Source organism: Copadichromis virginalis, linkage group LG4, assembly GCF_057382275.1.
Source record: "Copadichromis virginalis isolate Kocher_CV1m ecotype Utaka linkage group LG4, C_Virginalis_male_GT1.1, whole genome shotgun sequence".
NCBI classification, from domain to species: Eukaryota; Metazoa; Chordata; class Actinopteri; order Cichliformes; family Cichlidae; genus Copadichromis; species Copadichromis virginalis.
Window position 1 is genome coordinate 10,529,738 of NC_140621.1, and position 25,793 is coordinate 10,555,530.

Consider the following 25,793-nt stretch of genomic DNA (forward strand, 5'->3'; position numbering starts at 1 on the left):
ACAACACGTGACCTGTATAAACAGGAAGTGAGCGCAACTTCACTTGACTGCTGCTGTTCGAAGACCGAGCAAAACTGAGCCCAACAAAACGAAAACAGACCGGCACACTTCATTCACATTTGTTCACGGACTCATTCTTATCACCGGAGGTAGAATGACACTACCGAAATGATGGTAAAATGTATTTTTTTATATGTTAATTCGCTTAATTTTGTTTGACAGAGGTGTCACTGGTGTATTCACACAGCGCTGTAGTTTACTGTAAACTAGTTTGATTCCGTGCCACTCGCCTATGGAAGGTAACGTTACAATTTAAGTATTCGAACTTAAAGACTTAATGCTTCTTTAAAATTAAAAAACAAAACACGTGAGCACATCATAATAAGCTGTTCAGTATTAAACCAGTTTCCCAAGCTTTACCGGACTTCTGAAATATTTCAATTGTGAGACGTTTGAACTGAACGACCGAAGAGAGAGACTACTAACTAAAACTCGTAGATCATGGTTAAACTTTTACATCATGCGGGCCAAATACAGCTCACTTTGACCTTAAGTGGGCCAGACCAGTGAAACTTCCCTTTCTCTGAGTGCAAAGACATTTAACTAGACATTTAATCCCCGAGATGCCCATGATTTAAGAAAAAAAGGTGCAATTTAACAGGATGTATGTCTCAGTTGTTTTGTTCATTTACAGAAAATACAAAACACAAAAAAACAAGACATCTATAGTAGATACTGAAAAACGGTATATTTTCTCTTATTTAATTGTTTGCTTAACTACTTTGGTATAGCATGAAAGGCATTGTGGGGGAGCGGGGTGTCTTTTGTCAGTAATATCAAACGTAAAACTCATGAAAATACAATTAAAAGTCCAAAATCCATGCACTTTTTCACATTGTTCAAAGGTGTCCAGTTACCTGGACTGGAGCCTCTTGTGGGTTGATTCTGGCCCCTGGGCCTTATGTTTGATGTCCCTTTTTTAAATGGTTCCGTTTGAAACTAACTGTGAAATACACACATTCAACTGAAATATAGAAGGTTAAGAGGTCAAAATAATTACCCTTTTTTCAGTTGAGCATTGTGTTGTTTCCTTTCCTACATCATTTTTATCTCAAGTTTTATCTTGTTCCCCATCTAAGGAGGCCCTTAGCCTGAACTGGAGAGGCACAAAACTAAGCTACTGATCTGTTTATGAAGTTCTGCTAACAGCAGCAACTCGGTCTCATCAACTCATTGATTAACAAATTAACATTAGTATTAACAAACTCATACAGCCAGTTCCACGGACATAGATTAAGCCTACTCCCAGAGTAAAAGAAAAATCAAGGATGATCTCCACTGAGGGGGGAAAAATAAGCTTTTAGTGTAAGGCTAGGCTGGAAAACTGACCCATGATTCAGAACATGAAAATATATCAGTCACTGTGTCAATTTGTGAACAGTACAAGCACATTTGTTTCTGATAATTTACTTCATTTTGCTTGTTGTGCAGATTTTTACACTGTTGTCTTGGGACTTTTACACTGTTTACTCATCTAGCCGCACAAATTGCATGAACATGTAAATGCAGCACTTTGCCAAAAATCCGTTTTCTAAAATTTCAGAGTTAGTGGCCAAATGTTAGTTAAAATAAGAAACCAGCAAGTCTCCTGCTGCAGTTAAATAGGCATATCTGAAATTCCTTGAGTCACAGGGTGCCGTCACGTGCTTCGTGCTTTCTTTTTCCTTACTGACATGGATCATTAATGGCTTTGCTGAGTGTAACATTAGCTTCTGAGATCTGCTAGTAGAGTTTGTGTGTCGCAAGAATGCATCCTATAATTATTGCACATGGGTGCATCATCCATGGCTGATTGCGTCATATGTATGTAACTGGGCTATTATTATTTTTTTCTTTGTGTGTAGGCTGCTGTGATGATAATGAGCAATTCTTCTTGCTCCATCGTGGTCATCTCTACATGTTATGAAGCCTAGCACCTCCTCTGCTCAGTTTGTGGGTCAGTCTACTGCTGATGACCTCATGGATGATTGGGTCTTTTTCTCTACTGAATCAGCTGTTTCCCAGGGCCTAGAAGACAGCAGGGATGACCAGGAGGCAGAGGACAAAGGCAGATTCAAAGACAAGTTGGTCTCAGCATGGAACAGCGTCAAATATGGTCAGTTCTTTTTCTGTCAGAGACTGAAAATAAGTGATGTGGTGAGCAGACCTGCTTGTCCTCTTTATTTTTTGAAAGTAAACAGTTACCGTTTTTCCCTTTCAGGCTGGACCTTGAAGCAAAAATCTAAATTTAGCAAGCGCTCTCCTGTGTTCATGCTGGGGAAATCCTATGAGCTCAAAGATGAAGGTGAGGCATTTTGTAGGAGTAGAGCATTTGTCCCGCGTAAACCCTGAAACGATCTGTCATGTGACTGTAAAAGCAAAGGAGAAAATTGTAATTGCGCCTCTGTAATTGTTGCAGTAGATCAACAGCATTTCCGTTGGTGCTTTGCATCGCTCCTGTGGTTTACATACAGACGAGGTTTCCGTCCGCTCCCCGGCTCCTCTCTGACCACCGACAGCGGTTGGGGTTGTGTTCTACGCTCCAGCCAGATGCTGCTGGCACAGGGCCTGCTACTGCATCTGATGTCACCAGGTGATTACACACTGTCCTGCTACAGTATCACATAGTCTGATCAACAAGTGAAAAGACATCCAGAGATTATTTTCATTTTCATTCAAACAGACTGGCTTTACTTGCAGTCAATATTTCTCTGAAATCTAAAGTCAGGTACACTAAACAGTGGGTTCCTCCTTTTTAGGCCTTTTATTGCTGTTTTCAGTTGTTCCTCAATCTGGGGTCTTTGTGCCTTCACTTCTGTCTTTGGCAGGTAAAATTCAGCTCGATTGTTTTGAGTTGCTCAGATGATCGACTCAGCCATTGTTGAGTATTTTATGTCTTTGCCTTTAAACGTTTCTAAAGTATTTTTAACAGTGTGTTTTAGGTCATTGTCCATCTGTGCTATTTAGAAACACTGTCCAGTCAGCTTTGCTGCAGTTGGCTGAATCTGGGAAGAAAGTTTAGCTCTATGCACTTCAGATTTCATCCAGATGCATCTGTCTTCCGTGATCACCCATAAACACTAGTGATCCAGCATCAGTGGAAGCCAAGCATGCAGAACATCATGCTGACTGCTCTGTGGTTTACAAAAGGATGTTGTGTGATTCGGATTACGAGTCTAATTTTAGTCTCATTTCTCCAAAACATGAAGAATCAGTTCATTCATGGCTGCCTCCTGCAGAAAGTTCTTTACTTGGCTGTGTGGCCTAAAGAAGTTTTGCTTTGTCCTGAAATGATGCTCCATCATTTTTGCTTCTTTTTTAATTCTAGGAAAGTTGTACTTATGTATTTCGTCACGATGTAAATGTTGATTTGATTCATACTATTTGTGCGGTCTTTCTGGTTCATTTGTTTTTGGATGGACTGTTTGCTTAACTTGCACTGGAATCTCCTTTGACTGTTTAGTATGTTGGGGTTCACAGTTTTAGCAGCTTTCATGCCATGATGGGAATCACCTGCTGACATTAATCTACTAAACTGGTAAAGCACCATGACGCAGCCTTAGATTTAATTGTCCAGTTACATTTGAGCACCTGCAAATGGGAAACGGTGCATAAAAGTGACGGCAATTCCTCTGAAATAAATGATATACGCTTATTTCACAGTTTAACTCTGTTCTACTATAGTGAGCTATAGGAAATTAAACAAAGTTGTCTGTGTACACAACGAGCTATTTTTCATTTGCCCCATCTTTAGAAGTTGTTACAGAATTTTAAATCGCATCAAATTAAACACAACAAATAATGAACATACAGTAGGTAGAATGGTATATAGCTCAATAACATTTTACAGTATGGCAAAACAAATATCTTAAGAAAAAAACTCATCTGAAAAAAAATCATTTTGCCACAGATGAGAACAGTGGAAAACTGCATTTTACTTCTCAGTGAAACAAATATACAAACTCTTCAATAACGACTGTCTTTTTTTTTTCTTTTTTTTTTAAGGTTGCACCTGGTCTGGGAACCAACGTGTTGTCAAAGATGACATGGACCTGATGCACTCTGTGAACGATGGATTTAGTTCGAGTGAAAGGGAAAGCAAGAGAAGTCGACATTTGAGCTGGGGGTCCATCCTGGATAGACCCGTGGAGAGTACACACAGAAGGATTTTACGCTGGTTTGCAGACAACCCCACAGCTCCCTTTGGCATACATCGGCTTGTAGAACTGGGCAAAAGCTCAGGGAAGAAGGCTGGGGACTGGTATGGTCCGTCCATTGCGGCACATATCCTCCGGTGAGACTTAAATTGATGATGCAAGAGAGCAGCCGAACTAAAAAGTTTATCGTCTCTAACAGTGAAGGTCATTCTGTTTCAGGAAAGCTGTGGAAGCTGCAGTAGTGGACCTTCCCAATCTAGTTGTGTATGTAGCACAAGATTGCACCAGTGAGTGTTATCTTTATAGTGTTTGCAACACAACATATTTTATTTTTTAAGAAGAGGAGATTGTGGATAAACTCTTTTTAAAAAAGTTGATTCTTTTTTTTTTTTTTTTTTTTTTTTAAAGAAAATGTGGGTTTTTGTTGTTTGTTTTTTAAGAGCTTAAATTGGTGTTGAAAAGATTCAATGAGTCAAATGGACTTTAGATGTCTCTTTCCTTCTTTGTTCAGTCTACCTGCAGGATGTGAGGAAGTTGTGCGAACGGCCTCTCCCTCAGCACTGGAAATCTGTCTTCATCCTGGTTCCTGTGCGTCTTGGCGGGCAAGATCTCAATCCGTCCTACATCACCAGTGTCAAAGTACAGAACCAGTATTTTTACGTAATGTAATCTGGGTGCCTTACTGAACTTAGAGATATGTCTCTATGGCTTGTTTGTGAATATTTTCAGGGAGGGGGGGTTTGTTTTTGTTTTGTTTTGTTTTTTTTAAGGAAAACTGGATCTCTGAATGGAAAAATTCAGCCATTCCTTTTGTCTTTCAACAGAAACTCTTGATGTTGGAGTGCTGCATCGGGATCATTGGCGGCAAACCAAAGCACTCTTTGTTCTTTGTTGGCTTCCAGGGTAAGCCGAGTAAATTGTGTGTTATGATTATTGTGTTGAGCCATTTCATGTCCATCATTACATTTTCTTTCTTCCTCTGGCACGTTTGTACAAAAGATGACCATCTGCTGTACTTGGACCCTCACTACTGTCAGCCCACAGTGGATGTAACAAATAACTTTCCCTTGGAGGTATGAGCAACCATTTCTCTTCTTCTTTCTGGCTTTCTGTTTTGTTTCCTCTTGTGATCACTTTTAAGTAAGGTGAGACATGCCACCACAGCTCTACAGTACCTCTTTTCCACTGACTTGGGCCTCTGCTTGTGCCAAAGTCAAAATGGATTCGAAACATTTCTGTTGAAAAATAAATAAAAGTTGTGTTTCAGATTACTTTGCTATGTATTGTTTGCCTGTGGAACTTTTCAAAATCTAGGCTGGTTTTTAAAAGGGTAACAAGTAGAACTGGCTCAGCAACTTTGCAGAACACCAGGTGTAAGATGAACCCTCAAATTACTCCTTCATCAGTATCACTGCGTTTTCCTTATAGGTCATTTGAATTAATTTTAACCCGGAACACTGTATGAAATATTTTTAAAATTTATATGTCTTTGAATAAAAACCATTCAATTATGACTTTTTAGAGGTTTTTCCATAGTATAGTTGTTCATATGTTTACCTGGCAAGCAAAATATTGCACTTTTAATTCCAGTCAGAGACACAAATACCTTCAGGGATTTGTCAGGTAAAAACCCAACATGTGGCGCTACTTGCTGTAGCGACCCACTGTGACAAGGGCGAATCTAAAACTAGCACTTAGATGCTGAGCTTTTAGTGAGCAAGGACTAAAACTGAGTAAAAATAAAAGCACGAAGATGGACAACAGGGATGAGGTTGGGTTCAAGTCGGTGTTCGCAGACTGAAAGGCATGCCACCTTGGGGTTATAACGACGCAGTGATGTTAAATATTCTTTTTCTTTTAATTAATGCAATATACAAACACTTCAGGGCTCTTGAAGAGAAGAAGAGCCATACCCTGGTGTTGAGACAAGAAATGGACGACTAAATAAATGATAATAAAACAGAAGCACATGTGAGTCCTTCAAAGAAATCTCGAAAATATTTTGAGAACTTTCTTCCGTCCACTTGAACTTTGCGTGTTTTGATTTATGCAAAAAATATTGTGCTTGCATAAATCAGATTAATTACCAGTCCAGTTATCCCAGTTTTCACTCACATACTCATAGTGAGCAAACGTATTATTCCGAGTGAAGCCAGTTTTAAAAATCATTCCAAAATTCATATTCATGTTTTACATTGAAAGAAGAAAACATGTTCCACAATTTCTGTCTTCATAACACTGGATAAGACTGATATATCTATACCCTTTTTAAAAATTAAAAAAATGTAATTTTATTGTATTTTTTGCATCACACTCGCTATATAGATCATATTTGCTTTTCAGTTTACCCGGGTTGTACTTTGTTGACAAAAAGTTTATTATTAACTTGTTAGAGTCGGATATCTTTCAGTCAGTGGCCTCGATTCTGACACAATCAGAATCGGTTGAATTCTTTTAACTTTCTTCCATATCTTGGGCCATGCTGGGTTGGCGCTTAACCGTTTCTCTTCTCCTTTTAGTTAACGTCTCTACTTACATCCTTGCTAGCATGTTTTCATGCACTCTCGGTATATGGACTGGATGCCCATTTTGTCTATGAAGTAATGACTTCTGTTAAAACCTGGCAGCTGCAGTAGCACCACATGGTGTACAAATATCCACGTGTTTGTTGAATCGTCAGTGTGAGACGTTTTGAGGTTTCTCCTCTGAGCCTAATGAGATTTTTGTGTGATCCCATTTCTGTCCCCACTGCTTGCAGTCGTTTCACTGTAAGAATCCCAGGAAAATGCCTTTCTCTCGCATGGACCCCAGCTGCACCATCGGATTTTATGCAAAAGGACAAATGGAGTTTGAGTCGTTGTGCGCAAGTGTTAATGAGGTATGTGCATGGATCATTTGGGCTTCTGTTCCAGGAGCCTTTTATTACATGAAATATAATTTGTGTTAGACCTGATCTAAATTTGTTTTGTCCTTTTTTTTTTACAAAACAAAAAAATGATCAAGTTAATTTGAAGGAATTATTCTACTCTCCACTGACTGCTTATTGTTATTAGTTCTAGTTCACCTTCTGTCTCCCACAGGCTGTATCAGCGTCTGCAGAGACATATCCCATGTTTATATTTGAAGAAGGAAAAACACGGGAGGAAGCAAGAGCAAACACGCCCACGCACAGCGTCACCTTCCTACAGAGGAAGACCCAACTGGGAAGAGTCGATACAAACAACAGCATGGATGAGTTTGTTCTATTGTAAACATAAAAAGATCATCTCTGCCCTGATGGAGGTCCTTCACTGAATTTTCAACATAGCATTTTGCACCTTTTGGAAATTACTGAGCATAAGAACATTGTCCTCATCATTCACACACAGTGAGGTAGATGGACTCCTAAGTAGTTTCATGGGAAGTGTTTATGCATCAGTACTGAGAATTTTATATTTTATTGCAGTTTGTATTTGTTTTTTTTATGTTTTAGAGGTAAATGCTTTAATAATTTCATCAACTCTCGTCATTCTAATTGACTTGAGATTGGCCAAATATCCATGAGGTCATGGCCCTGTGTGCTACACTTCAAGTCGACTGTGATTGATTTCGCACAAGTGAATAGATTAATTTTTTCTTGAATGGGTTTTAAAAAGTTACTCTCACTGGAAAATGACGATTTACTGAAAATGTTACAGGTTGGCTGGTTTTTTGCTGTCTAAATAAACAGATTAGGAATGACAAAATTAATTTATGAAAAAGAAATAAGTATTCACTGTAGTGCACTCTTACTTTAACTACTGCATTTCCTGTTGGTACTGACCTTATGAAAACATCAGGCTTGATTGAGAAGAGGAGCGAGAACAAAAAAAAAAAAGATTGCCATGAAAGAATAATTGTTTTCAGTCTCAGTGATGATTATATAGTTCAGTTCACAACGATGGTCAACTCATGGAGCTTTAAAATGTAATATATTACCCCACAATAAGAGAGACCTACAATGATATGACCATCCTTGATAAGCAACTGGTTAGTGATGGTACGGAGGTAAAACTCCCCTTTAACAGGAAGAAGCTTCCCACAGAACCAGGATCATCTTGGGGTAGCCATCTGAAACAACCATGTTTGGTCAGGGGGAAGAGAGTGTTTTGGTCAAAAGGAGGAAAAAATGTCTGCATGTCAGGATGTATCTGATTAATGCGTTTTTGTCCCCCTCATCTTTTCTAAGCAGCCATCGTGACAATGTTGACTCAGTCCCTTGCATGTAATACAATACAAACGGTACTAAAGTTCAGGTAGTAATGGTTGCTCAGAATCCTTGCTGTTTTTCAGTTTGCTTCCCCTGTATGTGATAACCCAGGTCATCAGTCTTCCGGAGGGGGCCTCCAGTTCCCTCAGGTGGCACCTTTACTAGCCACAAATTTCCATTTCAGTCTGTCCTGGAAGGTCTCAGGAGAGCAGAGCATACCTGTGCTGCCTTCTCCAAGAACTTGGAGAAAAACCTAGCCAACACATTGATTCTGTCCTTCAGTAAAAAGGAGCATGTGTTGATGTGAACGTAGGCCATTTCTTGGTTCAGCTTCAACTGCACCCCAATGAGTGCATGAGGCTTAAAATAAAATAAAACACTTTTGTATTGATTATGTTATAGTTGAAATAATGGATATTTATGGATTCTGATGCAGTCTTCTCTTCCTTTACAGTGACTGCATGGATGTTTGACAAAAAGACAAGTTATATTTGGGTATAGTTTGTACAGCTGCAAAGAGTGAAACTACACCAAAGTGGGGGAGTTAAAACAGAGCGGTAACCTCAAGATCCCTGTAAAACCTACCACGTGGTTAGCTCTAGTCTTTTTGGCCAACCAGTGAGACTCATCCCTCAGAAGTCCAACCTGACTCTTACTTTGGGTGTTTCCCTTTTACTACCATACCGAGCACCTTAGCATGGGATTGTGTCCAATCCAGCTTAAGGACACAGTCATGACCTCATGTTCCTTAAGTTCCTCAGTCACATGTCAGCTAGGTTCCACCATGTGACAGTAAATATTCTTCTTGATTATGCTAAAAAGATTGATGAGCAGTTGAAATATTTTTAAGCTCATAAGTATGATTTAGAATAATGACAACAAATAATATTAAGGTAAATTAAAAGTAGATGGTCCCTACATAAAGCAGAAGAGCATGGTCGTGCTTTATCTAAATAATGTATGGTATATTCAAATTATTTAGAGTACAACTATTTTATTCATCTTAATATATAGTTTGACCCAATACAATTGTCTTTACAGCATTTTAGAGGTTCACATGCCTTTGTTTTCTTTGTTTCATATTATAGTAGGGTTACAGTGTGTCTTTACATGTATCTTTTTTAAGTATTTCCTTTCGTAGCGTAAACGGCAAACCAATCATTAATAATGTGTCTTAAATGCTGATCAACAACAAGCATTGGCCACAAGGTTAGAAAGATATATTATTATTAAATACAAACAAAGCAATAATGACATGAAAGAAAAGTGCACTCGACACCGTTTTCGTGCCACATTTTATTTAATTGTGGTTTCTCAAGCGTACTAAGAGCATTTGCGTACTTTCACGTTGATACGTGTTGGGTTAAATCATATTTCAATATACTCGTCCATAATACAGTGTTTGCCTCGTTCACCCATCCCCCATGCCGGCTTCTAGGGCTTTCGTGCCTGCTTGTATCTCAGAGGCTGCACTGAGCATGCGGGAAGTGAGCGAGGAGCCTGCGCAGAGGCGGCGCTGTAGAGCCGCACAGGCCGGTCTCCGCGATACAATCTGCTGAGAGGGGGGGGTGAAGGAAAAAAACCAACTGGGTAGGTCGCTCTTTGTTTCTGGTTAGGAGGAAAACGAAGAGACTTTGCAGCCGGCGACACTTCAAACATCAACTTCCACCACTTGTGTAAGTTCGCTTTAATTTTTCTTTGGGCAGTAAGGGAGTTTTGTGTGCGTTTCACGCTGCTGTTAGAGGATTGTTGAGCTTTCGTGGGTTTTTTTTCCCTCTTCGTTACAGAAAAGGAGACCGACATTACCGTGCCGCTGCTGTGGCGCGACAGTGTGTAATGAATGAAAATTGTTTTTGGAAATGTGCTAAGAGCAGAGCGCTGAGCCAGGGGTACGGGAGGCGCGTTGGATCAATCAGCTTGGTAGATGAAGGGATGCTCTAATCTTTCACATGTCGCCGCATCTCGGCCACTATCTCGCAAAACAACACGTCTTTTTTGCCCTAATTGGCCTCGGAGAGCATGGCCGGCTAGGCTAACTGAACTAGCTCGCTAACGAGCCAGCCGACAAGTCTTAAATCCGGGTTGTGTTCCTTGTAGAAATACTATTGTTTTAGTGTTATTTTCAGACGGAACCAGCAACCCGGTGAATACCACTACAATTGTGTTGCATTACGAATTGGAGAGAGTTAAAGTTAACATATATAATGTAACGTAAACTTTAAATTCTGCTAGGCCTGGCTAACGTTAGCCAACAATAGCTAGCCTAACTGTTATTGGCTTATAAATGTAAACATTAGACAACTGGACTTTGGCAAAGTTTTTATTATTATGCTGTTCTCCCGTTGATTTAAGAGAGGCTCTGTTTTTTGTTTTTTTGTTTTAACCAAAGGGTTTAATTTGTGTCATAATAGGGCCTCTTCTAGAGGTGTCTCGTAACAGTTTTCTTCCACGAAGTGATGTTCAAGTTAACTAATTGTACTTTAAAAAAAAAAAAAAAAATCCAGACAAAGTTAAATCCCTTGTGTGACACACTTGACCTTTAAAAGTCAGATATTCAGCAAAAAGTATATGAATTATCTAGTTCCTGTCAGCAGCTGCCCATCTGTACACTTCAGCAGAACATCCAGGAGTGGACATTTAAATGCTATAACGGCATAAAAACATCAGTCAGCTGTCTGTAGTTCATGTTTAATGGTACTAAGCACTACGACTTGTGTATTACACCAAGTGGCACATTTGGGGGGGGGAACAGTGACGGTATCACTTTTATTTTAAGTCATTTCACATCTGCAATGAAGCATCCAATATTGAACGGCTTTATAAATATACTATTGTCTTAACACAGAGCAACGTGAAACATGTGAGACTGTGATCAGATGTAAAGATGTAACAATTCAGATAACCAGTTATTCATTTAAGTCAGCAGGCACAATGAAATAATGTGCTCATTTATGCTTGTCTCACCAGTGCTGGTTTAAAATATTCAGTTTGGATTATTGGTCAGATGAAATAAGCATTTGTAAAACATTTTGACATTTGATTTCAGGCCATAACAGGGGAAATTTTTAACTTTTAAAAATGTTATAGAGTTTCTTCATCTTCTTCCTTTTTTCTTTTTTCTTTTTTTCAAAAAAGCACTGAAAGATTTCCATTTAAATTTTTCTATTATTTCATTTAATTTTAAACACAGAAAGTTTGTTGTATTTTTTACTAGTGTCTAGAATTTATTTGAAACACCTTTCCTTTTAAGTAACTAGAGTAACATGCATACATGTGTTTTCTTAATTCTTGTTGTAATGTCTCTTTTAAGGGTACTTCCTGCAGCCACACATTCCCAGTTCCCCCTTAGAGATGTCCACTCCTGACCCCCCTATGGGAGGGACACCTCGCCCTGGTCCCTCCCCAGGCCCAGGGCCATCTCCAGGAGGCATGATGGGGCCAAGTCCAGGTCCCTCACCAGGCTCGGCCCACAGCATGATGGGGCCTAGCCCAGGACCTCCAGGATCTGGACACCCCCATCCTCCACAGGGACCCTCAGGATATCCTCAGGACAACATGCACCAGATGCATAAAGTAAAACAAAAAACGACATTTTGTCAAATAATGCAATCTTCTTGTTGTTAAAACATGCATGTGATTATTTTGAATAGCTTAAACACAGTAATATTTATCATTAGATAAAGTGAGTGGTTGTGGAATCATTTCTGTACTTTACATACTTTACGTGTCTTTCCTGTTAATTGTTTTGTGCAGTGTGTTCCAGTGTCACACTGCACAAACTTCAGTGTTTGTTTCATTTATGATTATTCGGTTTCATTTATGCAGCCAATGGAAGCCATGCATGAGAAGGTAGTGCCCGATGACCCTCGCTATGGCCAGATGAAGGGCATGGGCATGAGACCAGGGGGACACAGTGGGATGGGACCCCCTCCGAGCCCGATGGATCAACATTCCCAAGGTATGTTGTGTCACACAGAAAAGTGCTTCATGGTAATGTGTGTCAGGACTAGAGAAAGGTGAAACCTAAACTAACACCATAGTGTCATGTTGATACGTTTGTGGTAAAGTCTGCATCTTCAGTCCTCTTCTAACTTGAGTTAATGCACACTGAGTGAAGAAAATTTGAACTCACGGAACTTAGTTCTGGCCCTGAAATGCTCTTTGCAAAAGAAACCAGTAATGCAGTTGTGCTGGTATACAATGTGCGTGTGGAAACCCATCCAGCCGGTTTCTCCTCTTGTGTTGCTGTTCATGTAGCAGCAGTAGCAGACAGCGCTGGGCAGGGTGACAGGAGGGGCGGGGTTTAGGGGCTTCCCCTTTCAGACAACAACAAAAGCAGCTGCATCTACAAAACCAGTCAGCAAGCAACAGAGGTTGTTCAGAGGGAGGAATATAGAAGACACCACAGCAGTGTTCAAGTTTATCTATAGTACATGGAGATACAGCCACCTGGTTCTCTTATTATCCTTATTCAACATATTTTTCTTGTTTGTTTGTTTGTTTGTTTGTTTTTAATTACAAAAAACCTTCTTTAACACTTCAGAGATAACTTTTTGCCATACCCATTGTGCCTCTGTTCTGTTTGCAGGTTACCCCTCTCCATTAGGAGGCTCGGAGCACGCACCTAGTCCCGTCCCAGCCAACGGCCCTCCTTCTGGTCCCATGATGCCTGGAGGCCCATCTGGCCCGGGAGCAGGCCCTATGGAGGGAAGTGGAGACTCAAATCAGGGTATGGGTCAACCGAATCGTGGTGGTCCCCAAGGGCCAGGGGGCCCCCCTGTTGCAGCAGGTGGTGCAGGTGGACCCACTCCCTTCAACCAGAACCAGCTACACCAACTCAGGGCACAGATTATGGCCTACAAGATGCTGGCACGCAGTCAGCCTCTACCAGAGCACCTGCAGATGGCTGTGCAGGGAAAGAGGCCCATGCCAGGGATGCAGCAACAGCCAATGCCTAATATGCCACCTTCTACAGGGCCCGGAGGTGGCCCGGGTGCTGGGCCGGGACCAGCTCCAGCAAATTACAATAGACAACATGGTGAGTTAGAGGGGTTTTTTTTACGTTAATTTATTGTACACAAGTTAAGGGAAGTTAAAGGAAAATCTGAACCTTTGATCATGATCAAGGTTATTATAGTTAACTAAAACTAAACTATCCAATCCAAATTATTTATAAAGCACTTTTTAAAGACAAAGCAGCAAAAAATTACACACAAATCAGCAGCAACAACAATAGTAGTAGTAATAATAATAAATAGAAGGTTAGAACATGCCACTCTCGTTCTATGATAAGAGCCAAATAATAAAGATGAGTTGTAAGTAGGGCTGCCACAAACGATTATTTTGATAGTCGACTAGTCACCGATTATTTTTGGAAACTGAGCTGGGCTGCGCTATGAATTCTGGGACAGAGCTACTTCTTCTTCTTCGGGGTTTAACGGCAGCTGGCATCCTTGTACATGCAGTGCTGCCATCTTCTGTTTCAGTCTGTTATTACACTCTTAAATCCTACTACTTATTCCTGCGTCTTTTGTGATCTTACAAAGCTTCAAATGACGCGTCGACTATTAAATCAGTCGTCAACGATTTTGATAGTCGATGTAATCGTGACTAGTCGACTAGTCGTGGCAGCCCTAGTTGTAAGATGTGTTTTAAAAACAGGTAATGAAGGAGCCATGCTAACATGGGCCGGGAGTTGGGGCGTAAAAGGCTCGGTCGCCCCTGGTTTTCAGCCGGGTTTTAGGGACAGCCAGGGGAAACTGGTCCATGGACCTTAGCAAACTTGAGGGAATATATGGAGTTAGAAGCCAAGTATTGTATGTCAAAATATAGAATAAAATCTTTAAATGGATCCTAAACTGAACATTGAGCCATCCCTTGATATCTTTCAGACTCTCCAGTTGTGGTTTAGGAGAGCTGACATTTCTTTTTATAGGCATGTAAAATTGGGTGTCATCTGCATAAAAACAGTAGCCAAGGCCATGTTTTTTTTTTTTTGTTTTTTTTAAATCAGGCTCATGGGAAGAAGTAGAGAGAAAAAATGACTGGCCAAGGTTATGTGTTTGGTAGATGAAGGGCCTGAACCTACCTGAACCACTCTACAGCTCTACCTTTGATTCCCACATGGTGTTCTCTTGCTTGTTTTTTTTAAATTACATAACCATATCATTCTTAGTTTTTAAGTGCATCAAAAGCAGCAGCAGTAAAAGATCATTAAGAAATCTTCAAAGTGCAGATTCGGTGCTGTGAACAGTTTTAAAATGAGACCAGGAAGTTTCCAGAATCCTCTGAGAGTCTATGAAAAACTGCAACTGTAAAAATACAGTTTTTGCTAAAACGTTTAGCCATAAAAGGCAATTTTGAAATCAGTCTAAAGTTAGAGAGAGGCATCCATGTTTGCTTTTTTTAATCAATGGATGAACCACAGATGTCTAAAACAAGTGGGTACAACACCAGAAGTGAGTCTGCTGTTAATGATAGATTGGACATTTGGACCAATAGTCTCCCAGAGCACATTAGTGGGGCAAGATGCTGGTTTGATCTGAGTGACAATTTTCTTCAACTGGGGAAGAGACACAGGTTCAAACTGGTAAAAAGCAGTGTAATTTAAGTGATCTAGGTAGCTCTGTTTTGGAAGTTCAGTTAACGCTAGAACTGTGCTTTGGAGTTTGTACATGTTTCGTCTCTAGGGGCCACCATAAATATTTATATATAAACATACATAAAGAAAACCACGTTTTTTTTACATTACTAATTCCTTTTGTGCATAATTTTATATTGTTGTTGATAATTAATTAATTAATTAAAGCAAAAAAAACAACCTGAACAGCCGGTTGGGAGCCGAAAGAGCCAGCTCTTTTTAGTGAGCCGAGCCGAAAGAGCCGGTTCTCTAAAAAGAGCCAGAAATCCCATCACTACTGTGAATCAACTGCTTTCAAAAAGCTCTGGTTATATTTTACTATCTGTACTAATTTTCCCAAATCTTGCTCCTGACATATGCCATAAATAATTGTCAAACATTAAAATTAGCACTGAAAGTAAATAAAAACTAAATATTTTCAAACAATAAAAACTAAACTGAAATGAGCAAATTCGCTCTAGAAACTAACTGAAACTAAACTGGATTAAAAACAAAGTTGAAACGAAGTAAAAATCAAACCTAATAATAACTAATAAAAAAAAAAAATACAAAACTATAATAACCCTGCTCTTGATCCCATGATAATAATAATGCATCTATCTAAATGGCAGGAGAGATTGCACAATGTTCAGCATTTACAAATTATGTCAAAAAACAGATTAATATTATTCTGTTTTTGTTTTAGGTATGGTAGGTCCCAATATAGCTCCTCCTGGACCTGCAGGAGTTCCTCCAGGTATGCAAGGCCAGCCTACGAATGGACCTCCCAAATCATGGCCTGAAGGTAAACCCAGGTTAAGCACCAACTTCACACATGTGTATTTTGTTCATACCTACAATTAAAAATAATCTTTCCTAAATTTCTCTTTTTTTAGGACCAATGGTGAACGCTGCTGCCCCTTCCAACCCTCCCCAGAAGTTAATTCCACCCCAGCCCACAGGCCGACCTTCTCCTGCTCCTCCCTCAGTGCCTCCAGCAGCCTCCCCTGTTATGCCCCCTCAGACACAGTCGCCAGGACAGCCTGCACAGCCCCCTCCCATGATGCTACACCAGAAGCAGAATCGCATAACCCCCATCCAAAAACCTCGTGGGCTTGATCCAGTGGAGATCCTCCAGGAGAGAGAGTACAGGTGAGGAAAGGGAAACGACGTGGAATGGCAAACAATACTGAGCTACACAGCAAATATTTTGTCCTTGAACACGAATGATGAAAATTGTCAGGAGCCCATTTCTTGCTCCCTCTAATATGACAATTTATGTTTGGTGAGTGGACAGCATAAAAGTATTGGCATTATAGTAAGATTAAAAAAATCTGAGAAACTAGATGTTTCCTGTTTGAATAGGAAATTAAATCCCTGAACTGATGACACACAGCCATCCATCACTTTGAGGGTTCTTCTACTTTTGTATGGAGGGAGAAAAATAATGGTTTCAACTTTAATCTTTGTAATATTTCTATTTTTAAAATTTTCAGGCTTCAGGCTCGTATTTCTCACCGTATACAGGAGCTTGAGAACCTGCCTGGCTCTCTAGCTGGTGATCTACGCACCAAAGCCACCATCGAGCTTAAGGCCCTTAGGCTGCTTAACTTCCAGAGACAGGTAGATAAACGTATCTGCTGCTACCTGCAAATGTGTTTATAATCCAGACAACTGAACTCTGCATATTTAATCAGCTTTCTCTTCTCTTCTTTACTTTTCCCAGTGAAAAACTTATATTGTCTTCCTTTTCTGTGCTTGTAGTTGCGCCAGGAGGTTGTTGTTTGCATGCGTCGTGACACTGCTTTGGAAACTGCCCTTAATGCTAAGGCCTATAAACGCAGCAAACGGCAGTCTCTACGTGAGGCTCGTATCACTGAGAAGCTGGAGAAACAGCAGAAGATTGAACAAGAGCGCAAACGGCGCCAGAAACACCAGGTACAGACGATTTCTAAAAGATCTTAAGGCGTCTAATTGGATGTTTTATATTGTGATATTTGTTAAAACAAATATGATGAGGTGTAGTTAATGTAAAGAGTCTAATTTAATCATTTGTTTTTCAAAGGAATACCTCAACAGCATCCTGCAGCATGCCAAGGACTTTAAGGAGTATCACCGCTCCATCACAGCAAAGATCCAGAAGGCCACCAAAGCTGTCGCCACCTATCATGCCAACACTGAGCGCGAGCAGAAGAAAGAGAATGAACGCATTGAAAAAGAGAGGATGCGAAGGCTGATGGTGAGACTTTCTCAGTCTGTCAAAATGAGTCTGTATCTGCCAGAAGGAGCACAGTCTCTGAAATGAATGATAGGAATTATATTTGAAGTTTGTGTCACAAACTGATCTGACCTCTGTGCGAATCTCCTCCCAGGCTGAAGATGAAGAAGGTTATCGTAAACTTATCGACCAGAAGAAAGACAAGCGCCTGGCGTACCTGCTACAGCAGACAGACGAGTACGTGGCCAACCTCACTGAGTTGGTGCGCGCGCACAAGGCTGCACAAGCACTCAAAGAGAAGAAAAAGAAGAAGAAGAAGAAAAAGAAGGTACATGAATTAAATATAGAAGAGTGATGTAAAATTTCATCCACGTAAAGAGAAAAAAAAAACTAAAATTATTTGATGCTTTCAGAAGCCCGAGGCTCCAGAGGGAGCTGCTCCTGCTCTGGGACCTGACGGAGAGGTGAGTGTCAAACAGTAAAATCACTTTAAGGGAACTCTACCATAGAGAGCACGCCCATTTTTAATGTGTATCTTTTGTTGTTTTGGTTTCCCTCCTTTCCTCTCCCAGCCTTTAGATGAGACTAGTCAAATGAGTGACCTGCCAGTCAAGGTCATCCATGTAGACAGTGGAAAGATCCTGACGGGTGTGGAAGCACCCAAGGCCGGGCAGCTGGAAGCCTGGCTTGAAATGAACCCAGGGTAAGCGTCAAGTCTGTCTTGATTTCTGTAGAAATGATTTAAATTCAGTGTCTGGAATATCTGTGCAAAAGCCGTGTTTCATCCTCCAGCAAAACAACAAGGCACTCGCTTATCTCTTTTTCTATCCTTATGTTCCTTTTCAGATACGAAGTAGCGCCACGCTCCGACAGTGAAGGCAGCGGTTCAGAAGAGGAAGATGAGGAGGAGGTATGTAATGCAGCTTCAGATTGTGTTTGTGGTGGTGGAGCAGCTTTCTGACATCCCGTTTTGTTTTGTATCGTCAGGAGGAAGAGGACGACCAGCCTCAGACGTCTTCAGCTCCAACAGAAGAGAAGAAGAAGATCCCCGACCCCGACAGTGAAGATGTATCAGAAGTGGATGTCCTGCACATCATTGAGTAAGACAGTTGTTGTACTTTATAATTATCCTCTGTTTATAACTGGTTGGGTAATTATAATATTATGAAATTTACATGAATCATGTCTTTTCTGCTTCCATCAGACACGCCAAGCAGGATGTAGACGACGAGTACGGCAGTGCAAGTTTCAACCGCGGCCTGCAGTCCTACTATGCAGTGGCTCACGCTGTCACTGAGAAAGTGGATAAACAGTCCTCACTGCTGGTCAATGGGCAGCTCAAGCAATACCAGGTAGCCCATCAGGACACAGAAAAGAGCAGCATAACATTAGCATTGTTGGATTAGATTTTAATGGTGGATTATATAAATAAATGTTGGATAATCTGAGTAAACTGAATCTTATTTGAACCATTTACTGTTCAGATCAAAGGTCTGGAGTGGCTGGTGTCACTTTACAACAACAACTTGAATGGCATCCTGGCTGATGAGATGGGTCTAGGCAAAACGATCCAGACTATCGCCCTCATCACTTACCTCATGGAGTACAAGCGCATCAATGGGCCCTTCCTCATCATCGTACCTCTCTCGTAAGTGTGAACGTGTCTCCTCGGTTCCCTGTTGAAAGCATCGGCTTAAAAATGACAAATGCACGTAGAAAAGGCTGCTTTTCCTCAATCAGAGCTGTTCTTTTGTTTACAGAACTTTATCAAACTGGGTGTATGAGTTTGATAAGTGGGCACCGTCTGTTGTGAAGGTTTCCTACAAGGTCAGTGATGTTGCATTAGTACTTCAGTCACGCTTTGCTCGCAACATGACGAAAACACTTTATACCAAAGACCATTTTTAATTCAGTTATTCGGTTTACTTAATATCTGTTTATCTTTCAGGGGTCTCCAGCTGCTCGACGTTCATTCGTTCCAATTTTACGTAGCGGAAAGTTCAACGTGCTGCTGACCACATATGAGTACATTATTAAGGATAAGCAGGTGTTAGCAAAGGTAAGACAGTCCTGTCACGTCTTCTTCCAGATCTAAAGCTTGCCTTTTAAATGGTAGTCAAAAGCACGCTGAATAAATGCCATATCTTCTTCACAAAGATCCGCTGGAAGTACATGATTGTGGATGAAGGCCATCGTATGAAGAACCATCACTGTAAGCTGACCCAAGTCTTGAACACACACTACTTGGCGCCACGACGTTTGCTGCTCACAGGAACTCCGCTGCAGAACAAGCTCCCCGAGCTCTGGGCCCTGCTCAATTTCCTCTTGCCCACGATCTTCAAGAGCTGCAGCACCTTCGAACAGTGGTTCAACGCCCCGTTCGCCATGACTGGAGAGAAGGTGCGTTTACAGTCTGGTCGGGATTGTTGGAAATAGTTGTGGAGACTTTCTTATCAGCGTTCTTCTCTCATGTTTCAAGGTTGACCTAAATGAAGAAGAGACCATCCTGATCATTCGACGTTTACACAAGGTGCTCCGACCTTTCTTGCTGCGGCGACTCAAGAAAGAAGTCGAGGCGCAGCTGCCAGAGAAGGTCAGTGTGCACAGCTTCTGCCAAAACATATTCAACACTGAAATATTTCTGCTCAGAACAGGTCAAAAAATTTAGTTGCCCTGCTGAGATTTCCCCTTGTTGTTGTTCTACAGGTGGAGTATGTCATAAAGTGCGACATGTCAGCTCTGCAGAGGGTTCTGTACAGACACATGCAGGCCAAGGGAGTCTTGCTCACAGACGGTTCAGAAAAAGACAAGAAGGTGAGCTGATGTCTCAAACTCGGTTCTTTTGTGGTCATTTAAAGAAAATTTGAAATAATAGACGCCTAATGTATCCTCCTCATTTTACAGGGTAAAGGTGGCACGAAGACCCTGATGAACACTATCATGCAGCTGAGGAAGATATGCAATCACCCCTTCATGTTCCAGCACATTGAGGTACCAGACACAAACACCACCATTTAAATCATGATACCAGTAAATCTTTTTAAAAGACAGTAGAACAGATGTTTTAAAGCTGAAATACAAAAACAACATATGATATTAATCATTTTTACTTGTTTGCTTTTACAGGAGTCCTTCTCGGAGCATCTCGGTTATTCTGGTGGAATCATCACAGGGTACGTAAAGCTAAAAACTGTGTCTGTGGATAAATGTTAGGTGCTCGGTCAGTGTCACTCATATTCTCCTTTTCCCTGTCCAGCCCTGACCTGTATCGTGCCTCTGGAAAGTTTGAGCTGCTGGATCGTATCCTGCCCAAGCTGAGGGCCACCAACCACAAAGTGCTGCTCTTCTGTCAAATGACCTCACTCATGACCATCATGGAGGACTATTTTGCGTACCGCAATTTCAAGTACCTGCGTCTGGATGGTGAGAACCTTTTGGCTGTTAACTATAAGAGAGTCATATTGAACTACTGGGAGTCACTAACAAAGCGTGATGTTTTCTTAGGTACCACCAAAGCAGAGGATCGTGGCATGCTGCTGAAGACGTTCAACGACCCCGCCTCTGAGTACTTTGTGTTCTTGCTCAGCACCAGGGCTGGAGGTCTGGGCCTGAACCTGCAATCTGCTGATACTGTCATCATTTTTGACAGTGACTGGAACCCGCATCAGGTACTTTATGTGCACAAAGAAGTTCAGGAAATGGCCTGTTTGTTGTGAACATGTTTGCTTTCTGCACAGCGATTCCACCTAAACTGTCTGTGCGCGCTCCCTACAGGACTTGCAGGCCCAGGATAGAGCGCACCGTATCGGTCAGCAAAACGAGGTGCGCGTGCTGCGCCTCTGCACCGTCAACAGCGTGGAGGAAAAGATCCTGGCAGCAGCCAAGTACAAGCTGAACGTGGACCAGAAGGTCATCCAGGCCGGCATGTTCGACCAGAAGTCTTCAGGCTATGAACGTCGGGCCTTCTTACAGGCTATTCTGGAGCACGAGGAGCAGGACGAGGTCGGGGCTCGAGGAGGCTGCCGCACTAGGGGGGCGTGGGTGGGTGTGATCTAAACCTGTTCCCACATCGCCCACCCGCCCACGTCCGCCTGTGCGCTGCCCCACCTCTTCATTCTCTCCCTTTCCCCCCCTTCTCCTCTTTCTGTCTCTTTTCCTTATTTTCCCCTCTTTTCTCAGGATTTGTGAGCTTTCATCAATCCAGACTTCTCCCTTTCTCCCCTATGTATTTCTGCTTCTGCACAAACCTTTGATGGTTAATATGATACTTTATCCTTCACTCTAACATAAAAGCTTTTCCCGTTTTATATTTTCTTTCCTTTTCCCCTCTTTATGGCTTTAAACTCTTTCATGCAAAGTTAAGGATTTGTTTACCTTTACTTTTAGTATCAGTTTCATTTGCACAGCGTTAGTCATCTAGTGCATCCTGTAACTGCAAGTGATATTTAGAGTGTCTACGTAAAGCATAGTAATGTTCAATGAATTGCTAGTAATTCATATTGCTGCTTGGCTTTCCATTTGTGCTTGAGAGTCATTAGTTCAGAGACTTGGGTCTGAGGTGCCACAAATCTGCAGTCAGCCATCGCTCATTCAGCCCGTCTCATTTATCTGCAGGAGGAAGACGAAGTGCCTGATGATGAGACCGTCAATCAGATGATCGCGAGGAGCGAAGAGGAGTTTGAACAGTTCATGGTTCGTCTTGGTTTCATGTCAGTTATTAGACACTTTAACATTTTTTGAATCTGACTCTAATCGCACTGTTTTTTTGTTTTGTTTTTCATTTCAGCGTATGGATCTAGACAGACGCCGCGAGGAGGCCCGTAACCCTAAGAGGAAACCCCGTCTGATGGAGGAGGACGACCTGCCCGGCTGGATTTTGAAAGACGACGCTGAGGTTGAGAGGCTAACCTGCGAGGAGGAGGAGGAGAAGATGTTTGGCAGAGGGTCGCGCCAGCGCAAGGAGGTGGACTACAGCGACTCGCTCACAGAGAAGCAGTGGCTCAAGGTGGGATGAGTCCCAAATACTGACAGCTGAATCGATATTAGGTCTTTTTCACTAGTTCAGCCTCTACTCGGTTTCGGTCATTTTTCATTACAGTAGAGTTCCACCTAATGTGCGTAGGGTTGCTATAGCAATGCCTCTGAAAGTCTGTGATGTCATTTGTATGCGACACAAACAGTACACATCAATAGAGCACATTGAGGCTACAGTCTATGGCTTATTGTTGGTTTTTGTGTAGCCATTTCTCTCGTTGCCGGGTTTTAAAAATGCCAGTTCTGGCTTTCGTAAAAGAGTCGCTCTTACAACTCGTGGACCTACAACTCACGTGTTTCTATTAAATGAGTTTTCAACTGTATTCCTCTTTGAACAGGCCATAGAAGAAGGCAATCTAGAGGACATTGAAGAGGAAGTGCGTCACAAGAAGACGACCAGAAAGCGCAAGAGAGACCGTGATCACGACGGTGGCCCGGCCACACCCAGCTCCAGCAGCGGCCGCGGGCGGGACAAGGACGACGATGGAAAGAAAGCAAAGAAACGGGGTCGCCCACCTGCTGAGAAGCTCTCTCCTAACCCTCCATCTCTCACTAAGAAAATGAGGAAGATTGTTGACGCTGTCATCAAATACAAGGACGGGTGAGGAGACCGCTCTTCTGAAGAGCGCAGGATTAGCAGAAGGGGTGAAAATTTAGTTTGATTGCGTTTTTAACTAACTTGTCTCCTCGTCTTTGCAGAAATGGCCGACAACTGAGCGAAGTCTTCATCCAGCTCCCATCTCGCAAAGAGCTTCCCGAGTATTATGAGCTCATCCGCAAACCAGTGGACTTCAGAAAGATCAAGGTGAGGATCAAAAATTACCTCATCAATGGTTTTTTTTAAATATATATATGTATTTCTTTTTTAGATTCCAACTTATTAAATCCTGCATATCTGACTGCTGCCTGTTGTTTCTCTCTCCGTGCATCAGGAGCGGATCCGCAGCCACAAATACCGCAGCCTGAACGACCTGGAGAAGGATGTGATGCTGCTGTGTCAGAACGCCCAGACTTTCAACCTGGAGGGCTCTTTGGTGAGTGATGCTAGCAGCACACGCTCACCAGTGTTTGATATATTCAACTCATTTAACTTACAAGTTTTCCTATTTTGGAAGCTAACTTTGTTTCTCTCTTTAACCATTTATTTATTTATTTGTTTTTTTTAGATCTACGAGGACTCCATTGTGCTCCAGTCCGTCTTCACCAGCGTGAGACAGAAGATCGAGAAGGAGGATGAAAGCGAGGGAGAAGAAAGCGAGGAGGAAGAGGAGGAGGTGGATGAAGGCTCGGAGTCTGAATGTGAGTATCGGAGGGGCACGGTAGCTTTTATAGCATCAGCGGGCGGTGAGGCTCACTCAGCATTATTTTGTTTGCAATCTTTGATCCCTCATCAGGTCGTTCAGTGAAGGTCAAGATTAAACTGGGCCGGAAAGAGAAGGGGGAGAGAGGAGGGAAAGGACAACGGCGGCGGGGCCGCGGAGCCCGGGCTAAACCCGTGGTAAGCGACGACGACAGCGAGGAGGAACAGGAAGAGGTGAGAGCAGAACAGGAGAACGAACACACACACACACACACCAAAGCTTGAATCTTCTGCATTCATGTTAATGTATTTAAATGACAGATTTTCCCATCACAACGACAGAGCTTTGAGTTCCCTTTTAGAACCTGTTGGAAAGAATGAGCAGAAGAACGGTTCTGCATTCACTCTCTCAGATGTTTTCCTGTTTTAAATCATTAAAACAAATCCTTTTGTGACACACAAGTATTTGACACAGGGGCTTTGTTTTAATGAATATATTTTACATTTGAATTTCAGTTACACAAGATTTGTTTTTAAAGATATAATCTGGATTATAAAACGCAGCCAAACTGACCATGATTCAAATTCTTGATACTATTGAGCAGCTATTCTCTAACAACTTCTCATAATCATACATTTTGTGATGGTAAATAATGTTTTCTTGTTCATTTTACAAACTTAAAATACCAAAATCAAATACATTGATCATCATGATGATTGCCACATCTTTAGTCTGGTGTGCTGGTAATGGAGATTCCCTTCAGACAGTTCACAACAACCCAGTCATTCTATTCTAGGTCTGAGCTGGGATCATTTCCACGCCACTCGTGTTTTGTGGTGTTTGCGGTACTTTTGATGGGCACTCTGTGCTTGTGTAGTCTCAAGGTCTTGTTGAATAGTGAAAGTAAATCTTTGTTTCCGTTTCCTTCAGGAGCGTTCAGCCAGTGGCAGCGAGGAAGACTGAAGTGATCCGCCTCCTGATTGGAACAACGACCCACTGAGCCCTTGACTGGACTTTATATATTTTACTTAGATACTGCAGATTGAGTGGACAGGCCTAGTTTTACCTAGATGAGCTGATTTTTAGTGAGACAACTGTATTCTCATTAAAGCATACCATTAATTAAAAAACATAATAAAAAAAACTAAAATATGAAAGCTATGAACCCTCCACTTCCATATTTAAACCATTTTCCCATTATGAATAGTAGTGTGTCTCTTTGCCCTTGTTTTTCTCTTTTCTGTAAGTGGGAAAAATGACAGAGCCTGAATTATTATAGACTGACGGCCATAAAGACAGCAAACTGTTTTTTAAGTGGTATTAATTTTGTCGTCTTTTACTTTTTGGGACAAGAGCGTACGTGTGAACCAGGACTCGCTGCGTTCTTTAAAAGCCCTTTTTGAATGCATGTCGTGCGTGTCTGTTGAAATGCACCTGGATGTGTCTTCATTATTATCTGTGTTTAATTTAAGACTACAAGCGGGATCACGGTACACCCCCCCCCGCCCTGCAGACCCTTCCTGTCAGGCTGTTTGTATTGGGGGAGGGAGGGATTGGACCATTTTTCTCGTGTCTGTGGCACTGGATTCCAAAAAAAGTACAATAAAGGCATCTCATAATTATTCATTGTTGTCGACTGTTTCAAATACACGCTTAGCCTACAACCAAGTGTTATCAAGCCTGGCTGTCTGAGTGTATTTATACACTGGGACGGTTAACCACAAAATCAAACACATTTATTAGTTCCCATTTCTTAAAAGCATGACTTTCAGATACAGTTCATGTGTTGTAGATATTTTTTCATCAATAGCTTCACTATGCGTCTATTTATAATCTATTCAGTAATAGATTTTTGGTATCATCCTATTGGTACAAACAGGTTGCTATCAACAAAGTGCCCAGACATACCATTTAAAATGTGTTTGTTTTTTGTTTTTTTGACTTCATATTTAATGCTTGAAGTGGTTTAAACAACAAAGGTGTTCCTTTGAAATGATCGGGTACGAGGACGGGACTGAAAACGAGTGAAAAAGCAGCCAATGTCCAAAGAACTTTGAAAGAGCTTCAGAAAGCTGGAGAACTTTTCTCAACAGATTTGGCTCCTTGGAAGCAAAATATTTGAAAGTGACAGGAGACTCAAGACTTTTGGGCGGTGTTATAGAAATTCAGATAGAAATATTAAATTATGATGTTAAAG

General features: G+C 41.4%; 2 protein-coding genes across 5 annotated transcripts; both read left to right on the top strand.

Moving 5' to 3' along the window:
- Positions 1-13: 13 nt before the first annotated feature.
- On the top strand, positions 14-7,925 carry LOC146710831 (cysteine protease atg4da-like). 3 transcript variants are annotated; one of them, XM_085453470.1, is made up of 11 exons: positions 14-174; positions 1,905-2,155; positions 2,261-2,344; positions 2,459-2,632; positions 4,045-4,333; positions 4,416-4,483; positions 4,708-4,835; positions 5,021-5,099; positions 5,196-5,269; positions 6,955-7,074; positions 7,277-7,925. In XM_085453470.1, exons 2-11 carry the CDS (start codon positions 1,963-1,965, stop codon positions 7,445-7,447), a joined length of 1,380 nt encoding a protein of 459 aa, XP_085309596.1. In that variant the 5' UTR covers positions 14-174; positions 1,905-1,962; the 3' UTR covers positions 7,448-7,925. The 3 variants fall into 3 exon arrangements, with proteins under 3 accessions (XP_085309596.1, XP_085309597.1, XP_085309598.1); XM_085453471.1 differs by having other exon boundaries at positions 2,462-2,632; XM_085453472.1 differs by having other exon boundaries at positions 2,054-2,155.
- Positions 7,926-10,925: 3,000 nt separating this feature from the next.
- smarca4a (SWI/SNF related BAF chromatin remodeling complex subunit ATPase 4a) lies at positions 10,926-25,218 on the top strand. 2 transcript variants are annotated; one of them, XM_085453467.1, is made up of 34 exons: positions 10,926-11,118; positions 11,735-11,997; positions 12,250-12,382; positions 13,013-13,462; positions 15,750-15,848; positions 15,940-16,195; positions 16,540-16,666; positions 16,808-16,981; positions 17,109-17,282; positions 17,416-17,589; positions 17,675-17,725; positions 17,834-17,964; positions 18,108-18,171; positions 18,249-18,361; positions 18,466-18,613; positions 18,746-18,909; positions 19,022-19,088; positions 19,210-19,320; positions 19,419-19,661; positions 19,741-19,854; positions 19,968-20,075; positions 20,166-20,252; positions 20,388-20,434; positions 20,518-20,684; positions 20,766-20,929; positions 21,036-21,302; positions 21,876-21,953; positions 22,048-22,266; positions 22,634-22,896; positions 22,995-23,100; positions 23,228-23,329; positions 23,462-23,594; positions 23,690-23,829; positions 24,527-25,218. In XM_085453467.1, exons 1-34 carry the CDS (start codon positions 11,109-11,111, stop codon positions 24,557-24,559), a joined length of 4,980 nt encoding a protein of 1,659 aa, XP_085309593.1. In that variant the 5' UTR covers positions 10,926-11,108; the 3' UTR covers positions 24,560-25,218. The 2 variants fall into 2 exon arrangements, with proteins under 2 accessions (XP_085309593.1, XP_085309594.1); XM_085453468.1 differs by having other exon boundaries at positions 21,036-21,263.
- The last annotated feature ends 575 nt before the right edge of the window (positions 25,219-25,793 follow it).

Bases quoted from the DNA above. Each gene is read 5' to 3' on its own strand.
- LOC146710831 (XM_085453470.1), top strand. From the start codon at position 1,963: ATGAAGCCTAGCACCTCCTCTGCTCAGTTTGTGGGTCAGTCTACTGCT. The intron at 5,100-5,195 runs GTAAGCCGAGTA...TTTGTACAAAAG, and splicing joins GTTCTTTGTTGGCTTCCAGG to ATGACCATCTGCTGTACTTG. The intron at 7,075-7,276 runs GTATGTGCATGG...TGTCTCCCACAG, and splicing joins TGTGCGCAAGTGTTAATGAG to GCTGTATCAGCGTCTGCAGA.
- smarca4a (XM_085453467.1), top strand. The intron at 16,667-16,807 runs GTAGATAAACGT...CTGTGCTTGTAG, and splicing joins TGCTTAACTTCCAGAGACAG to TTGCGCCAGGAGGTTGTTGT. The intron at 23,595-23,689 runs GTGAGTATCGGA...ATCCCTCATCAG, and splicing joins TGAAGGCTCGGAGTCTGAAT to GTCGTTCAGTGAAGGTCAAG.